Here is a 19,949-nt window from a genome sequence, read left to right on the forward strand (position 1 = left end):
TTGATCACTCAATCTGCGATTTTAGGTTAATCTGTTCATCAAAAGTGTAATAGGTTGCTAGAATAAACATTGGTGAGCGATTTGTCCTTAGCCAACGACAGTTGAAGTAAAGGCAAATTGTGAACAGATCAAACCTGCTAGCTAATGCTTGTCTGCAATTTTCTAGGTTCAAACGACAGTTTAGGATTTAGGTTGTTAGACAAAGTTATCGAGATCACGACAGTGGATCGATAAGCTTTTCTGTTTGAGTTCGAGACTTGCGTTACACTTGTGCCCTGAATAGTCATCTGGTTCTTATCTCTGAAATTCCTGCGAATTGCTTTGGTCTAGTGCTTGTTTTAATTTGAATTTAAATCGTTGTTTGCCATTCTGTTTACTTTTTAGTTTTCAAAACAAACCATCTTTCGTCTTAGCTTTAATTCAATCCTCACAAATTCATAGAGTAACACTGGTCTTCTGGATTTCGAATCCTTTATATTACAACTACATCACTGTTCTATTGCAGTAGAAACTAGGAGTATATCCAGTCTGAATCAGTAAACCCGTTGGTGGTGGGTCTGAAGGGAATCACGGCGGGGCATGAACCACATCTGGTTCCTCCGCTCTGCAAATCGCGCTCCAACGCTTTCTCGTGAGTTCTAAAGTGGCGGCGCGTCTTGGTGGGCTTTGTCTTTCTCCATGCGGTGGATGTTTTCGTCATCCAACTGTATTTTCTCAAATCGGCGGTCCAGATCTTTCCAGTATGCTTCATTGATGGTGGCTCGTCACAAGAAGATTAAGGTTTTCTGTCTCTGTCGGGTTTTTACAGTTTTGCCCTTCTAAATTATTTCTTGTTTTAGTGTAAGTGATGTAAGCCAAAAAAAATATATATATATATATATTTTAATCTGAAGACCCTTTAACAAAAAAAAAAACTGAACTGAATACAACCTGTCATTTCTCTAGATAGTTTTTTCTGAATTTAAAAATAACTAGATTCTAACCTGTGCGTCTGCACGGAAATTATTTCTTTATTTTATAACATTTTTTTATAATATAATTTCAATTATATTCGGGTGTTGAAATGTATAGATTTTTTTAAATTTAAATTTTGTAATATAAGTTAAAGATTTTTTTTGTGTTTGTAGAGCAAGTATTTGTAATATCTTTTATTTTTATTATGTATTTATATTTTTTGTTATATATTTACATGTTTATTTATGTGTTTTATGTTGATTTTTTTTTAGTTTATAAAAATAAAATTTAAAACAAAATTATGTTAGTAAACTAATTTGATTATGTTCAACATTATAACACACGTAAATTAGTAGATATTTGCATTTCAATTTCTCTATGTATACTATACACTGTCTAATAATAGTATAAAATAAATGTATAGAAAATGTTTCAAGTTTTGTTTCAAAACAAAATTCAATTCGAAATTTTAAAATATTTGGAGAAATAAAATAATAAATTTAATAAACATTATTCTATGATATTTTATTTTCTTAGTATACGATAAAAAATTCCTCGAGACATATATTCATTTCAATCTTTCATGATATTAAAACCATTTAATTTTGTAAATAATATCTTTTAAAATATTTGATATTCCAGAATAAAATTCAGAAATTTTTGTAATTATATAGAAAAACAAAACATGAAATCATGTAGTAGAGTGCTAAATATGAACTTACCAATCAAGTATTGAGTTTTGAGATTATTACTTGTGATATGCTCAAAACTGGTCAATGACAAAAAGAAAAAGTCATCTGATTTTAACAAAGATTGTGTAGACATGGCTAGTTAGACGGAAGTTGCCATTTGCAGGAGATAAAAAGAATTTTTCAAGAATTTTCCACTCTCCAACACTAAGTTGTTTTTCAAGACGTAAAATCCAAGTTTTTTTATATGAAACATGGATTTTAACATCCTATAAAAATAGATTAAGAGTTGCTTTTAAAAGTATAAGAGAAAAATATTAGCAGAAATTACATATATACTGATATTGAAATTGCAAAAATGACTTACAGTTTCACCTGCTAATACTAACTCTAATGATTCTCCAGCATGTGATGTATATTGCTTCCAGGAATGCAATACTTTTATGTGGATTCGCCAAGTCGTTTTGTAAGGCTTCACATCTTTAAGACAAGTGAATGAATATTTTTTTCACAAACACGTTAGAATGAGTTGGTGGTGCTGAGTAATAGAATTGTTAATTGAGTTTCTATTTTATAGACGTAGGTTATCGATAATCTAGAATAATCAAAATGTTATTATTGATTAGTTAATTAAGATATTATCTGAAGAAGGATTGACACAGAATATGCCAGACGTAGAGGAATATTCTGTAATAATTCAACTTTAATAATATGAAATTGAAATCTCTGAAACAAAACTGAAATATGCAGACGTCTAAAATAACTGCAGAGATTGCATGATTTGTTGAGATTGCATGCTAAATCTTCTTATCTTATATCTTTTTATATATATATATACTAATAAAAGTTAAAGTTATATGTTTCTAAGAGTGTCCACATAGGATTTAAAAGAGTAATTTTATTGGTACACATCAGCATTCAAAATTCAAAAATAAGGAAAATTTACAAATTTTTAATATTATTACTGAATAAGAAAATTAAGAAAGTTTATAAATTCTAATATTATTGCTAAATAAAAGAATTTTGTATAAATTTTTGATTGGTCCACCTCGACATTGAAAATTAAAAAGTTTCCAAATTCTATTATTGTTTTTAAAAATTATTAAAGATAAAGAAATTATACATAAATTTTTTATTAATAATAAAAACCTTAAAATAAATAATATTAAAATAAGAAACCATAAAATCTCCAAAGCTTGACCACCAAATTTAAGAAAAATGATAAATTCTAAACAATCCGAGAAACATGTTAAGTGATTGATACTTGACACTTTTGAAAAACGAAGCACTGAAAATAGAGAAAGAGGTTATGTCATTAAGACGAAGGAGACTGAGGTATCCAAGGAAGATTTTTGAAATAACATGACATTTGATGGGGTTTTAACAACATAACCTTAACCACAAAGGTAACAATTAACTGACCAAACAACATCTGAAAACATTCGGTAAGCCTCAAAACAAGGAGAAGAGACTAATATCATGATACTTTTGAAAAACAAAACATTCAAAATAGAGAAAGAAATTCTTTAGATGGTGTCCATATAGGATTTTAAAAGGTAATTTTATTGGTCCACATCAATATTCAAAATCAGGAAACTTTACAAATGCTTATATTATTGCTGAATAAGGAAATTTAGAAAGTTTACAAATTCTAATTATTGCCGAATAAAAAAATTATATATAAATTTTGTATTGGTCCACCTTAACATTGAAAATTAATTTTTTTTTTCAAATTCCATTATTATTTTTCAAAATTATTAAAGATAAAGAAATTATATATTAAATTTTTGTTAATAATAAAAAACTAAAATAAATCGTATTAAAATATAAAATTTTAAATTTAAATTAGATGTATACACACATATTTAGAGACTCTTACATTAGTATCCAAATTTTTGTCACATAACTATAATAATTTTTAAGTTTTTTTTCTGTGTGTGCAACCATTTCAAATAAAAAAAAAAAAAAAAAAATAGAGTTAGGTTTGACAAAAAAAGGAGTCATTACAGTAAAAGAACCAACTTGGCTAAACTATAAATTTAACTATTAGCTAAATTACAAAGATTATAATGAAACGAGATATAAACAAAGGCATTACAAGCCGTTTTAATATCGAAAAAGACCCAAAAATCTCCAAAGCTTGGCCACCGAATTTGAGAAGAATGATAAATTTCAAGCAGTCCGAGAAACATGTCAAGTGATTGATACTCGACATTTTTAAAAAACAAAACACTGAAAATAGAGAAAGAGGTTTCATCATTAAGACGAAGGAGATTGAGGTATTTGAGGAAGATTATTGAAATAACATGGCATCTGATACGGTTTTAATTATCAACCTAATATTAACAACAAAGGTAACAATTAGTGACCAAGCAACATCCAAATACATTCGGTAAGCCTCAAAACAAGGAAGTGAGACCAAAGCCATGACACTTTTGAAAAACGAAGCACTGAAAATAGAGAAAGAAGTTCTGTCATTAAGCCGAAGATTGAGGTATCCGAGGAAGATTTTTGAAATAACATGGCATCTGATGGTGTTTTAACAACCTAACGTTAACCAAAAAGGTAACAATTAGCTGACCAAGCAGCATGCGAATATATTCAGTAAGCTTTAAAACAAGGAGAGACCACAATCACTTGCCTCGTGTGAGATCTTCTAGCTTTGATTTCTAAATCTATTATTAAAAAAAAAATTAAAAGCTATATGCCTCTAAAAATGTCCACATATGATATAAAAGTTCAATTTTATTGGTCCACATCAATATTTAAAACTAGAAAAATTAGAAAAATTTAAAATTATATGGTTAACAAAAACAAATCTTTATAGAAAAATAAAAATTGAAGTTATATGCCTCTAAGGACATCTACATAAGATTTAAAATATCAATTTTATTAGTGTACATCAATAACTAAAATTAAAAAAATTCTAAATTATAAAATTACATTGTTAATACAAAACAATATAAAAAAAATTGTTAATTAAAAATATTCTATTATGAATAACAGTTAAAGCTATATTATTTTCAAGGCATCCACATCAGCATTTAAAAGTTAAATTTTATTCGTATATATCAAAATTGTAAATTTAAAAAAATTTCCTAATTATACTAAGAAAATAAATTAAAGAATAAAAAATCTCTAATAACAAAATAAAAACATGATATTAAAATCTTCATTATTACTGTTTAAATTATAAATTTAATTTATTATCTATAAAACTATATGCTACTTATACAAGTTTATGTTACTTGATTTTAAGGTTTTTTATGTAGAATTTTAAATAGCTAATAATTATAATTTATATTATTTTTTCTTTTACATATGCAAAACATATTTTCACATAATCTCATGTAATAATTATGCAAAAATGATCGAAAAAAATATATTTTGTATATTTGACTTGAATTACAATAGATTAACGTAGAAATTTTTAGTTTTGAATTGTTCAATTTATTATTTCATTTTTCTAAATTTATATGTATTAAATTGTACCGACTGCTTACTTAATTATAATTAAAAGAAGTAAGAATGAATATGATAAAACTGAATATAATCATACAAAAATCATTGAAATAAAGAAATATGATCTCTTTATTGAAAAAAACAGATATAGCAAGAATAAAATTGAACATGATGAAAACGAAACCATTCTTATTAGAATAGATAATGTATAATTATTGAAATTATTTAAACGTTTACACAACCAATTGACAAAAATATATTTAATTCACAAATTTTTGTGTGATTTTCTTCATTTTATATTCAACTATTATTTTGGTTTCAAATTTAAAGTTGTTATATTTATTAGTTATTTTTTTAAATTAATATAATAAAATAAAAATTTGTATCGGTTAAATAAGAGAAAAAAAGATTAAATTTTAAATTTTATTATTATTTTTCAAAAATACATATATAATTAGAAGAAAAGTGAAAATGATAAATAAAAAATTATCTTCATGAATTAAGAAGTGAATGTATAATATTTTATCATCATGTCAATATTATGTTTAATAAGTACGATTTGATTAATTTATAAAAAATTTAGTTGATTTGGGTATATATATTAATTTATAAATGTTTGACCAAATAATACGTTTTTGAAATATGACATATAGTATATAGATTTAAAACAAAACCGTTAAAACTTCAAAATTTACATAAAAATTATTATATTAACACCATAATATTTTAAATATATTATTAAATCACTAATATATAAAATTTATATCTTAATAAATATAATTGATTGCATATAATTTTTATTAACAAAATACTCACGCGTAACGTGGACGCAAAATCTAGTATATTAAAAAAAAGTGAGATTGCATGCTAAATGTATTATAAAAAAAAAACTTAAAACTTTGCTGATTTGGTTCGGTGGATAAGGTTTAGTATGTATTTCAAATTTATTATCTTTTAAAAATTATGTCGAAAAATCGGGAGAAAGAAATAATAAAAACTTAATTATAAAAATAATGAAAACAGGAAAATAAAATTTAAAATTTGTTAGATATAGGTGGATAAAGTTTAGTATGTATTTTAAATTTATTATCTTTTTAAAATGATGAAAAAAAATCGGGAGAGAGAGAGAGAAACAATAAAAACTTAATTACAAAAATAATTAAAACAGGAAAATCAAATTTAAAATTAGATATCAGTGGATAAGATTTAGTATGTATTTCAAATTTATTATTTTTAAAAAATAATAAAAAATCGGGAGAGAGAGAAACAATAAAAATTTAATTACAAAAATGATTAAAACACGAAAATCAAATTTAAAATTTATTTGGCCATATAAATATTAGATATCCACTAGATAGTAGAAATTTTTTTAAAAAATTGTTTGGATACGAAACACCCTTCTGTTTTAATAGAGAAGATTATATTATAATTAGATATACAGAATACAGAATATATTTTGATATTTTATAATCTGTTAAAAAAATTAAAAATAAAAAATAGATGATAAAATTAGATCACCTGTAAAAGTATATAATATATAAATTTTCTGTGTTTTCTTTTCTAAAAATTTTGGTTTTTAATCAGAATTTTTATTTAATTTTTTAAAAACTAAAAAAATAACTACTATTTTTTAAATTTATTAAACACTTTGTTAAACATTTTTCCTCAGATTCATTGTAATCCGGAATTTGGTATGGTGTACCAAAGTGGAATTGGATAAAAAAGGAACCGAAATTAACCGGAAAGCTATACGAACGGCACAGTCACCGCCGAGTAAAACCTCGTCCCATATCTCCACCACCAGGACCGATCCACCTCGCCGAGCCATTCCAAATAAAACATTCCAAACTTCATGCGCCGCTTAGGAGCACATCAATGGTGTTACTTCGTTTCGATCTCCAAACAACCTCCAAGATGCACCCATGGCTTCTCCTTCTTCTCCTTCTCCTCCAAAATCGTTCCAGAACAACTACTTCTCATCGACGCCATCTTAGAATCGTTGCGAAACAGCGAAAACTGGGACACTCTCTCTAACAAATACTCTTCCATCGATTTCTCCGATTCCCTCGTCAAGAAAATCCTCCTCCGTTTCAAACAACCAGAAACCGCCAAACGCGCTTTAAGCTTCTTCCACTGGTCAGCTAACACACGGAATCTCCGCCACGGAACCTCCTCTTACGCCGTCGCGATTCACATCCTCGTCAGAGCTCGATTACTCGTAGACGCTCGAGCTCTAATCGAATCTTCTCTGTTAAACTCTGATTCCGATTCCGATTTACTCGATTCGCTGCTCTCTACCTACGATGTCTCTTGCTCCACTCCTCTCGTCTTTGATTTACTAGTTCAAGGTTACGCTAAGCTCAGGCTACTAGAATCAGGATTCGATGTTTTCCACAGATTATGCGATCGTGGATTCTCTCTGAGTGTGATTACCTTAAACACGTTGCTCCATTTCGCTGCAAAATCGAGCCGGATCGATCTCGTTTGGAGAATCTACGAGCTCGCGACAGATAAGAGGATTTATCCGAACGAGACGACGATTCAAATCATGATCAGTGCGTTGTGCAAGGAAGGTAAATTAAAAGAAGTCGTAGCTTTGTTGGATAGAATTCATGGTAAGAGATCCTCACCTCCATTGATCGTTAACACGAGCTTGGTGTTTAGGGTTCTAGAATCGAATCGAATCGAGGAAGGTATGAGTTTGCTGAAGAGATTGTTGCAAAAGAACATGGTCATCGACACGATCGGTTACTCTCTCGTCGTGCTCGCGAGAACAAAACAAGGCGATTTGGAATCTGCACGAAAGGTGTTTGATGAAATGCTTCAAAGAGGTTTCGACGCAAATGCTTTCGTTTACACGGCTTTCATCAAAGCGTATACCGAAAAGGGCGATATCGAAGAAGCAGAGCGGTTGATTGCAGAGATGGAAAACTCCGGGATCGATCCTTATGAAGAGACTTTTGATTCTGTGATCGTAGGTTGTGCGAGATGCGGAAGAGAAGAAGAGAGCTTGAAGTATTGTGAGATGATGGTAACGAGAGGGCTTCTTCCTAGCTGCTCTGCTTTCAATGAGATGGTGAAGAGATTGAGCAAGATTGAGAATGTGAGACGCGCAAACGAGATCTTAACCAAGTCAGTGGATAAAGGGTTTACACCTGATGAACAGACTTACACTCATCTGATTCAAGGGTTTGCGAAAGGAAAATGTATCGATATCGCGCTCAAGCTGTTCTACGAGATGGAATATCGAAAGATCTCTCCTGGTTTTGAGGTGTTTAGGTCACTTATAATGGGACTTTGGTGTTGTGGTAAAGTGGAAGCTGCAGAGAAGTACTTGAGAATTATGAAGCATAGGTTTATACTTAAACCCAAAAGAAAAACAGGTTGATACATCTTAAATGCAGATATTTGTAGTTTAGACTCTTTGTATTTTCATATTCATTGATCTGAAAGAAGAAATGAGGAGAAAGTTGTATAAAGCTGCACTCATAGACCATGAGGACTAAGGAAACAATAAGAGAAACTTACTGATGTATTAAAGAGCTCTTCCCAAACATCGAAGTTAGTTAAACCCACTAAGTCTCTGTAAGAATCAAGACTCTAGAGAGGAAGAAACACAAACTCTATAAAAAGTTTCTTCAAAGCTAACTTTGACAAAAGAGCAATGTCTTACGGAGATATGTTCGTGACTTCTTCAAAGCTAACTTTGACAAAAGAGCAATGTCTTACGGAGATATGTTCGTGACTATGCACTTCTGGTTTTGAGGTTATATCAAAGATCAATTGATATAAACTGGCCCAACTTTTTGAAATGCATGTATGAAATTCAAATTTCTGTTAAGTGTGGGTATGTTTTCGCACAGGTCGTGTATATTGGTTCGGATCTGGACCTCGCTAACTATACTCAGGTAGGAAATAACCATTCTCCCGTGCCCTTGCCAATCCCATAAACTAAACCAGTAGCTGAAAAAAAACGACAAAAAGGGACGTCAATGAGAACATCATTACTTTGCTTTTAGTGGAGAGAAGCTGTAGAGGCAGGACACGGAGAACAACTCATGTTTTCATAACAGGGTTCAAGGTTATTTGTTTGTTTCTGTTAAATGGCCTTGGTTCGAGCTTGTTAGTCAAGAGAACATGTGATTCTAAATAGGAAATTATAAGAAATAGCAGCTTCCTCAGAGTAAATTGCAAAAATAAAACTTTAGTATTTTATTCATGTTTAAAAACTCAACACACCCCTAACTAACTAACCTTATACCATCTTTGTAATACCATAGCAGCAAAAACTTTTTCATTATCTGATAAGCCTTAATTTTTCGGAAACACCTTAACTTTGTTACATTCTCTTTTCTATCTCTCTGATACATATAATTTTTTAGCCTTTTTTTTAAATAAAAAAGGATAGAAATTGTTCTCTCTTTTTTTTTTTTATCAAACTTTTCTATCTTCTATTTCATTCTCTCTACATTTATCTCCTCAATAGCTAAAAATAAACAACAATAGCTGACTATTATATTCATACACATGTATAAGAAAAATAGATGACGACTACATTCATACACAAATATAAGATCTATCTCACAAAATAGTTAACTAATAATTTAATAAAACATAGATCTAACAGTCAGCTACATTCATATATATATATATATATATATATATATATAGAAATGATCTCACAAAATAGTTAACTATTACAATCACACAAATGTACAATAATCACAACGTAGTTAACTACTACATTCACACACATGTACAATAATTATCTCATTAAATAGTTAATTACTACATTTGTACACATGGATAAGAATTATCTCACAAAGTATTTAACTACTACATTCACACATATGTACAATAACTATCTCATAAAATAGTTAATTACTACATTCACACACATGTATAAGAACTACTACAGTCACATACATTTATAAGACCTATATCACTATGTAGTTAACTACTACATTCATATACATAGTTGATTACTTTTTTATGTAAAGGATGACTTTATTTCAGATTGTTCCAACCTCAATTTGTCTAGAGTAATTAATTACTTTTGATACATAATTTGTTTGACTACCATGGTTTTATAATCAACTATCTTATTCTTGTAATTAAAAACTCAGTTTATTTGGAGTATTTGATTATTATATATGTATAGTTATATCAGACTGATTGATTATGTACGTTTTAATAAATTTTTCAAAATAACAGAAATGCATACACAGATTTTGATGGAATTAAAGTTGTATAGTAAAAGTAAAAGCAATCGCTACTATTGTCGAAAGTAGACACTATCTCACAAAATATAACACAATGTAGTTAACTACTACATTCATATACATAGTTGATTACTGTTTTACGTAATGGATGACTTTATTTCAGATTGTTCCAACCTCAATTTGTCTAGAGTAGTTGATTACTTTTGATACATAATTTGTTTGACTATCATGGTTTTATAATCAGCTATCTTATTCTCGTAATTACAACCTCGGTTTATTTAGAGTAATTGATTACTATATATGTATAATTATATCAGACTAATTGATTATGTACGTTTTAATCAATTGTTCAAAATAACATAAATGCATACAAAAATTTTGATGGAGTTAAAGTTGTATAGTAAAAGTAAAAGTAATCGCTACTGTTGTCGAAAGTAGATACTATCTCACAAAATATAACACAATGTAGTTAACTACTACATTCATATACATAGTTAATTACTTTTTATACACAATATATTTGACTATCATGTTCATATAATCAACTATCTTATTTTCATAGTTACAGACTCAGTTCGTTTAGAGTAGTTGATTACTGTACATGTATAGTCTTGTGCGACTAATTGACTACGATAAAAGTATATAGTTGATTACTATGGTCATATAATTGTGTTTACGTAATGAATGATTTTATTTCAGATTGTTCCAACCTCAGTTTGTCTAGAGTAGTTAATTAGTTTTGATACATAATTTGTTTAACTACCATGGTTTTATAATGAACTATTTTATCCCCGTAATTACAAATTTAGTTTGTTTAGAGTAATTGATTATTAGATATATATCAGACTAATTGACTATGTACGTTTTAATAAATCATTCAAAATAATATAGATGCATACATAAATCTCGATGGAGTTACAGTTGTATAGTAAAAGTAAAAGTAATAGCTGCTATTGTCGAAAATAGACATTAGTGTTATAATTTTTTTGAGAAAAGACATATTTGTATTGTGTCAGAAAAAATAATGTTGGACAGAAGGGAGCAAAGAGTTTAGTATCATTTCCTAGCCCTTTTTGAGTTGACTATATATTGAATTGACTACTTTTGATTGCTAATTACCTATTTACTCTTGAGAAGCTGTTATTCTTGCAAATCATCCTTCTAAATAAGAATTTAAAAAAGTATGCTAAATTGATAATTCGTTGAAGAAGTCGAAGTCCATGTCTTTGAAATTACATTTTATCTATTTTCTAAAAAATTATCTCAATTTTCTTTTTTTTTTAAAAAAAAAAACAAATTTTAAAATACTTTGAAATTTTTACTAATCACATAAAAGTTGTTACAGTATCTTGTGAAAGTTGCTTAAAATTGTTGAAAATGTTAAAATCCCTCAAATCTTATAAGATTTAACATGTATGTCCAAATGAATCCAAATCATTGATCCAATATGTAACTTTCATTTATTTATGTAATTAAGTATGGTCCATATAATTCATAAGGATTGGGTCTTAGGTATAACTAGGTGTTTGTTCCGCACCTTGTACGGGCTTAGAGATTTTGATATTATAAATGAAAAAGTGAAAAGAATTAAAACAACTATTTAAGACACACATATCTATATATATATATATATATATATATGATAATATAAAGACAAATCCAAAAAATAAACATTATCCAAAATTAAAGATAAAAATATTTACTAAATAAGTAATTGAGCTCACAGCCCAATTGAACTAAGACGTGTTCTTCATCTCCACATAATTGTTTTTAATCTTTTTTTTTTCTTTTTTTTTATCTTTTAGTGTGTCTTATCGTCTTTTCTTTATATTTCTTCATCATCTTCTATATTTATCTCTTCTTCTCTCTTTCACGACCTTCTTTTAGTTTCTCTAATTTTCTTTTATTTTTTTGTCTTTCTCCTCTCCATTTTATATGTCTTTTCTTACTTTTTATTCTTTAATTTTTTTTTATCACATCTTCTTCTTCTTCACTGTTTTCTACATCTTTTCCTCATCTTCTTCATATTCTACTTATTCTTCTTCTTCTTCTTCATCACCTTCGTCTTCTTCGTTCTCTCGGACTTCATATTCTTCTTATTTTCTTTCGTCTTTTATATCAATCAAATACATGTACTGGAAAACTTTAACTCTCTCTCTCTCCCCCCTCCATGCATCCCTCCCTATCAGTTTCTCTCTCTCCCTCTCTCTCTCTCTCTTTCAATATATCTCTCTCATTCTCTCCCTTTCCCCTTCATCCTAAACTATATATATCATACGTTTAGATCACTACATTTATAGTAAGAAGTGTTTCAAATATGAAAAAATAAAAACACAGAAAATACAAACTAACATAGATTTAATATCATGTCCCTATAAGGTTTAACTCTCTCAATCATTTCTCTTTCTCTCTCGATTTATCCCTGTCACTCTCTCTCTCTCTCTCTCTCTCTCTCTCTCTCTCTCTCTCTCCATCTACATGTCCATGAAGCATCTACATGTCCTTGAAAGCTTTAACTTAATTTCTCCCTATCTCCCTCTTTCTCCAAATTCATCATCCACTTCCCCTTTTTATTCTTCAATATTTTTGTCTTGTCATATTTTTTCTTATTATGATTTTTCTTTTTCTTTTTTCGAGTCTTCTTTTTTCGTTTTTTTCCTTCTTCGTTATCATCAACGTCAATTTTCTTATTCCTTGTCTTTTCTTTCCTCTTCTTCATCATTTACAACTTCTATTTCATTTCTCTCTTCTGTTTTGTCTTCTTCTTCTTCTTCTTTTTCTTCCTCTTTTGTTTGGGTGTACTCTTCTGCACATGTTTTTTATCTTTTGGTTTAGTTATTCTTCGTATTTTTCTTATTCTTTTTTTTTGTTTTTATTTGTCTTCTTCTTCAGTCTCTAATTTTAAGGCTTTTGCTTTATTTTGCTGCCCCAAATTCTTCATCTTATTTTTCCTCATATTTTCCTTCTTCTTCATCTTTGACTTGTACCTTTTGTTTTCTTCATCTTCCTTTTCCTCATATTTTCATTCTTCTTCTTCATCATCTTTGACTTGTACTTTTTTATTCTTCTTCCTCTTATGTATCTTTCAATTTTCTTATTCCTCACCCTTCTCTTTCATATTCATCATTATCTTTGACTTCTTCTTCATTATCTTCGTATTCACTCAGTTCTTTTTTTTTTCAATTTTTATTAGCCTTGTTTATTCTCTACTTCTTATTCCTCTTTGGTCTTCATCAAACTCTTCTTCTTCTGGTTTTTCTTCATCTCTTTCTCATCTTCACCTACTTGTCTACTTCATTTTCCCATTTTTCCTTCTTTTACTTTGTTTTCTTCATCTTTCATTTTTTTCTTCTGGTTTCCTTCTTTAACTCCAACATCTTTTTTTTTTCTTATCTGTATTCTTCTTTATTGTTTCATGTTCTCATCTGGTTCTTATTCTCCATGGTTTTTTATTCTAATTTTTTTTTTTTAGTTCTTATCATCAACTACATCTTCTTCTTTATACTTCTACTTTAAAGTTGTAAGAATTATAGGTGAATAAAAGAAAGAGCAATAGATATGATTTATCAGGAAAAATTATTTGTACGTCTTTTATAACAATAAATAACAATTATGAATGAGTAAAAAAAAAGAACAATACATAAATTATTAATTAGCAAAAACTAATTAGAAACCTGTTTAATCATTTATTTTTATTGATGATTGTACAGATTTCTTAGGCAATAGATTAATATAAGAAGAACGTCTAGAAGCAGAAAAAAACATTTAAAGCACGAATTAAAATAAAAAAACATAATTTTATTTACCTAACAATACTATTGTAAGGCGAGAGATGAAATATTCAATCAGCGAAGTATGAACTATAAAAAAATAGTAGGTTGTCATTACAGAAATACATAAATAATAGTATATATAAATTTTTTAAAAAAAGACGTGGATGGTTTTTTATTTAAAAATGGTAGACCTTAGAAGACGGACGTTGTATGTCAGAAATAATAAAAACCGAGAGGAGTATATATAGCACGATGGATATGCTATGATTTAAGTTAGTACCAACTTTGATATCGGTGACCCATAACCAAAATCAATGGCTAGGGCCGACTTCAAGATTGGTGACCCACAAACAAAATCGCTGGCACATAATCAAGGGAAAAAAGCCATGTCACGGGTATTTACACGTATGATTAAGGGAGAGTTTTAGATTTAACCCATATTTCAAAGTCAAACACCAAACTAACCTCTTTTTTTTCTCTCTCCAACTTTTACCATTTTCTCACAATTTTATCCTTCCCACTTAAACTATTAACGAAAATGCCATTATACATCTATTATTTCGATTTTTCTTTAATTTGGCTAAAGTCTCCTTGGACCTTCTAAAGACCTTTTAATTACGAAAATGCCATCTTCTTCAATTTCTTCAACCACAATGAACAACCATGAAAATGGAATAAATGCTTCTCAACCAATTTTAAAGCTGTAATAAGTAAATATTTGAGCTCATTCACTCATAACCTTCCTCATTCTTTCATAATCTCTTCTCCAAAACATCTGGGCTAAGTTACAATGCCAAAAGTCATGCATTTTCGGTGATTTCTGGTTACTTGACATCTGGGTTGCTTATTTTTGGTGGAATCCTGAGTTCTGGGTGCTTAAAAGAACTGTACCCGAGCTCAATTTTGTAAAAGGTAATCGTCACACTTCAATTTCTCCATATTTCAGTTTTCATATCGCGAAAGTAGACTTCTCGTGAAGTATACTGAAGTCTACTAGTCAACATAAGGTTATTTTTGCAATTGACTTTTTAAAAGTAGACTTCATTAAACCTCACGAGAAGTTTACTCGATATCCTTTGAAAACAAAAAAAAAGCATAGTAGACTTCATTTGAAGGCTTAAGAAGTCTAAGAAAGAAAAGAGGTTATTTTTGTAGTTGACCGTATTTTGACTTTTTAATGTAGACTTCTTTCTACATTCTACTGTGTACGTCTGCACAAGAAGTCTACTTTTAAGTTACTTTTGTAGTTTGACCAAAAACGTATAGGGCATTTTAGTGTTTGACTAAAGTTTTTTAAAAAATAAAAAATTCAGAAAACTCCGGAAAGCTGCAGTAGACTTTAGAAAGAAGTCTAAAAACTGTAGACTTCTTTGGGAAGTCTACTTATATTTTTCGGTCAAACTTAGAAGGAATCTTTTTTTGAGTAAACTTCACAGTGAAGTCTACTAAAGATAGTCAATTGCAAAAATAACCTATTTTTTTCCGTAGACTTCTATTGAAAAAGTAGACTTCAAAAGTAGACTGTCAGAGAAATCTACTCTTACATGAAGTCTACAATAGAAGTCTACTTTGTTAGTCAATGGCTTGGTCAAATGCTAAAGTAACATTTTTGGCCAGAAGTCTACTTCTGAAGTCTACTGAAGGAAAAGTCAACGGATTGCTCAATTGCAAAAATAACCTGTTTTTTTAGTAGACTTCTTTAGTAGACTTCATTATGAAAAAGTAGGCTTCTCCTCTAGTCTACGTTTGAAGTCTGTTTTAGAAGTCTACTTATTGCAGTTTTTTTAAAAACGCATTTTAGGCAAATTTATAAAGTATTTTTTTTTAATTTTTGGATTAGAAATGCTTTTTATGAAGTGATTGAAATACCCAGTGAATTTCATTTTATTTCATTCGATATTTATTGTTGAATCAGAAGTTTTGATTTTTAAGCTACTTAGCTTACCAAAGTAGACTTCAGTAGACTTCTCCTGAAGTCTACTAAGGAAGTCTAATTAGGAAGTCTACTTTTTATATTTATTTGAAAAACACATATCTTAAATATTTATAATGTTTTTTTTTAATTTTTAGGTTTTGACATGCGTGTTAGCAAGTGCTTGAACTACTCAATGATTTTCATTTGATTTAAGTCGATATCTATTGTGGAATCGAATATTTTGATTTATAAGCTAGTTAGCTTATAAAAGTAGACTTCATTTGGAGTCTACGAAGTCTTCAAACGAAGTCTCCTGTGTAAAGTTTTTGATATTTATGTGTTTGCTATATTGTGCTTTGTAATTAAGTTTGCTAATGTGATTTTTATGTTTTTTTACAAAATTACTTATGAGTTTAATACGTTTATGTATTATAATTATAACTTACAAAAATTTCCAACGTATCATCTATTACTATTTTATTCATACGCTGGTCATCATTAACATCAGGTAGCTTCCTTCGGGTACAAAGATTTACCAAAAGAACAATCTGATAAAAGCAAAATTCTATGTTTTGTGTAAAAGTTAAATAGAAACAGCTGGAAAAAATTTGGTCCCAGCCGAAACTGTCTTTTTTTTTTTTTAAAGGTTTTCATATTGAAATTTTTAGGATTTTTTTTTGGGTACATATACAAAAGATGCAATAAAACAAAAAGATAAAGAAACAACAAAAGGAAAAAAAAAAAGCCCAACCCGAGAACCACTAATGGGCCAGGCCAGGAGCCGAAAGGAAGAAAGCCCAAAACAGAAAAACAAACTGAGTGACAGGAAACCCTAGTCTCGCAGCCACCGGAGCCACCTGCCGCCGAGAAGAGAGCCACCAACCTGAGCACACCAGAAACTGGAGGAAAGAACCAGAGCGGGAGAAAAGAGCAACCACGCCACCGGGATCCTCGCTGAAACGTCACGACCGGGGAAGCTAACCGGAGGAAGGAAAAAGAGGGGATTTGGAGAGAAGGGTGCCGTTCCGGAACAAGCTCGAACAGAACAAGAGTGGGAGAAAAGATCAAACCACGCCTCTCACCTAAAAAAAGCCATCCGTCGCCGTAGTCAGCCGCCGCCGAGACCCCTTTCACGACCCACCACCGCCCACAAGCAGCAGGCTTACTCGAAGGTCACCGACAATTCAAGCATACCAAAACTCCTCCTCACCGCCTCACACAGCCGCCGATCTGCATCCACACACCCGAATGCCAGCCAGATCTGAGAAATACCCAAGACAGAGGAGCCGCCATGAAACCGCCAGCTTCAAACTCTTGAGGAAGCGTCGCCAGACCTTGTCCTCACCAGATCTGGTTCCGCATAGAGCATCCACCTTGAGTCACCGGAGAATCAAAGCCGCTAAGGAGAACAGGGACCGACACCAAACGACGTTAGAGCGAGAGCTTTCACCTGAGAAATGAAAAACAGGAGCGAGAAAAAGTTTGAATCAATCTTGCCTTCTGCAACCAAATTCTTTCAATTTTCTAGAACCAAAGTCATTTTAATAAAACATTTTAGTTGGAAAAGAGCTTAGCCAACGATTCAACAATAAGATCTATCATTGAAAAAAATAAAAAAAAATAACCTAGATCGAGATCTATAGATTACAGACTAAGACGATGGAAAGAAAAGTAAGAATAATAATCAGATCTAAAGCAGAATGAGATGCTACGCATAAAAAAGAAAAAAAAAAAAGAGATTCGAGATTTCAGGTGAAAGAGAGAAATAGAGAGAGAGACCACTTTTTGAGGATGAGCTTGCAGAGAAGTAGACGCAGCAGCAGAGACGAACAGGAAAAGTAGCGGAGAAAGGCCAGAGAGAGTGGAGCACAGCGCCGTTATAGAAAGAGGAAGGTTTCATTTTTTTTTACAAAATTAGGGTTACTTTTTTATATAATGGCATAAAAAATTCGGTTAACTTCTTGTTTTTGGGTTCAATTTTTGGTTAAATTATTTTTTTCGGTTTAGCAGACTTCTATATTGAAGTCTACTAAGTTTAAATCCTAAATAATAAATTTTCTTCTTCTTAATTTAAAAACATAAATTTCCATTTATCAATATGAAAAAATAATTTATGTACATTTGGGTTATAATTACGGAATTTATGAATGTAATTTTGATACCAAAATAATTTTTTCTAAATTTTAAAATTAAATTTCCAGATTTAATTACTTAGTAGACTTCATTTTGATAAACGAAGTCTACTATTAGACTTCTTTCTCTCTTTAGTAGACTTCGTGAGGATGTAAACGGTAATTAAGACATCCGTTTTTTGTTTACTCATACATGATTAAATGGTCTTTTCACTACCCCTTTAGGTTATTTCTGCCAAATGTTTTTCCAGGGGTCTACTTTTGTATTCAAAATCAAGTTTTAGGTTATTTTTAGCAAAAATCCCTATGATTAATGATCGATCTATAAGAACCAATTAAAACGTCACATGTTTTTTTTTAATAAAGACACATAGAACAATCTAGTAAAACCAACCACCTATAGTTATACGAACAATAAAGAAGAAGACGTCTAGAGAAAAAAGAGATTAGATTCTACGAACAATAAAGAAAACAATCAAGGAAAACCAACAACGTATAGTTCTTTGAACAATAAAGAAGAAGACGGCTAGAGAAAAAGAAAAAGCATTGACAATTACCAGAAGACAATTTTTGTACATTAAAAAAAATATGTAGGCAATTGAGGTATATATAATGCGATAGATGCTTTAGGGTTTAGAGTTTCGAGAATCGGTTGCTTATGATCGAGTATAAAATCAGTGGCCCATCTTGTTGGCACATTATCGAAGGAGTCCATGAACAAATTCGTTGGCCCATTATCGTAAGAAAATTCATGTCACAGATATTTAACATATAGGATTAATGATTGACCAATGAAAACTAATTAAACTAACACATTAATAACACGTAAGACGATCGCTGTGGAGACGACACTTAAAATTTTTAACTTCGTAAATAATAGTATAGATAGATTCTAACAATAAGAAAATCTTTGAATGGATACAGAAATCTCACTTTTCATTTTCGATATATGTTCCAACAAATCTAATATATATACATCATGTTAGAAATACTACAAAAACATATTATAATTTATTAAGAAAAAATGGATTTCAAAAATAAAATCTAGAAGGAAAATATTATAGATGATAGATATCACATGCATATGTAAAGTTGTATAAGATTCTTTATTATCAGAGAATACAAAGTGTATCCCCACCACCATATGTTATAGTTTTTTTGGTTAGACAACAATTTTTATGGTCCTCAAAGTTTCTTCTTCTTTATTCCCTTATTGTTCTTAGCCTCTTATCTCCTCTTCTTTATTTCTTTATTTTTTTATTTTTTTTAATTAACTTGCAACTTGCAAGATCCATTGTGATTACATTTTTTGGAGTGAGACCAAAACAAATTTAAAGCGACTAGTAATTCAGAATAATGAAATGTGGGTTGACATGATTTATAAAGAGCTTTCATGGATTAGTATTTTTTGTTATACTCATACTACATAACTTACCCTTTTTTTTGTGTAATCACTTAGAACATCTTTAACGCTAGAATCTTTAATGGGTTTCTTAGTATTTTTTAGTTATTAAATTTGGGAAAGAAAGAAAAAAGAAATAGAATGTGAGAGAAATTGCTCGGGGAAGAAAGAAGAAAGAGAAAGGAAGAGAAATTTTTCTAACCAATAAAAAACTGACATGTGCTGTTAAGAATTTTTTTAAATATCTCAAATAAAAACCAATTCTTAACAAAATCAACAATTAATCTTTAATTTAATTAAAAAACCTAAAAAAAAACTCTGCTAAGAACCTGCATAATGATGGTCTTATATTTATTTTCATCAGAAATTTAGAAATTGGAAAACAATTCTTGTTGTTCAA

The 19,949-nt window shown here is 29.7% G+C and overlaps 1 protein-coding gene across 1 annotated transcript; it reads left to right on the forward strand.

Moving 5' to 3' along the window:
* Positions 1-6,944: 6,944 nt before the first annotated feature.
* Positions 6,945-8,607, forward strand: LOC18008764 (pentatricopeptide repeat-containing protein At1g66345, mitochondrial). The gene has a single exon (XM_006391324.2). The coding sequence runs from the start codon at positions 6,958-6,960 to the stop codon at positions 8,491-8,493; it is 1,536 nt and encodes a 511-aa protein (XP_006391386.1). The 5' UTR covers positions 6,945-6,957; the 3' UTR covers positions 8,494-8,607.
* The last annotated feature ends 11,342 nt before the right edge of the window (positions 8,608-19,949 follow it).

The sequence above is a fragment of the Eutrema salsugineum genome, unplaced genomic scaffold (genome assembly GCF_000478725.1).
Source record: "Eutrema salsugineum unplaced genomic scaffold, Eutsalg1_0 scaffold_9, whole genome shotgun sequence".
Classification (NCBI taxonomy): domain Eukaryota; kingdom Viridiplantae; phylum Streptophyta; class Magnoliopsida; order Brassicales; family Brassicaceae; genus Eutrema; species Eutrema salsugineum.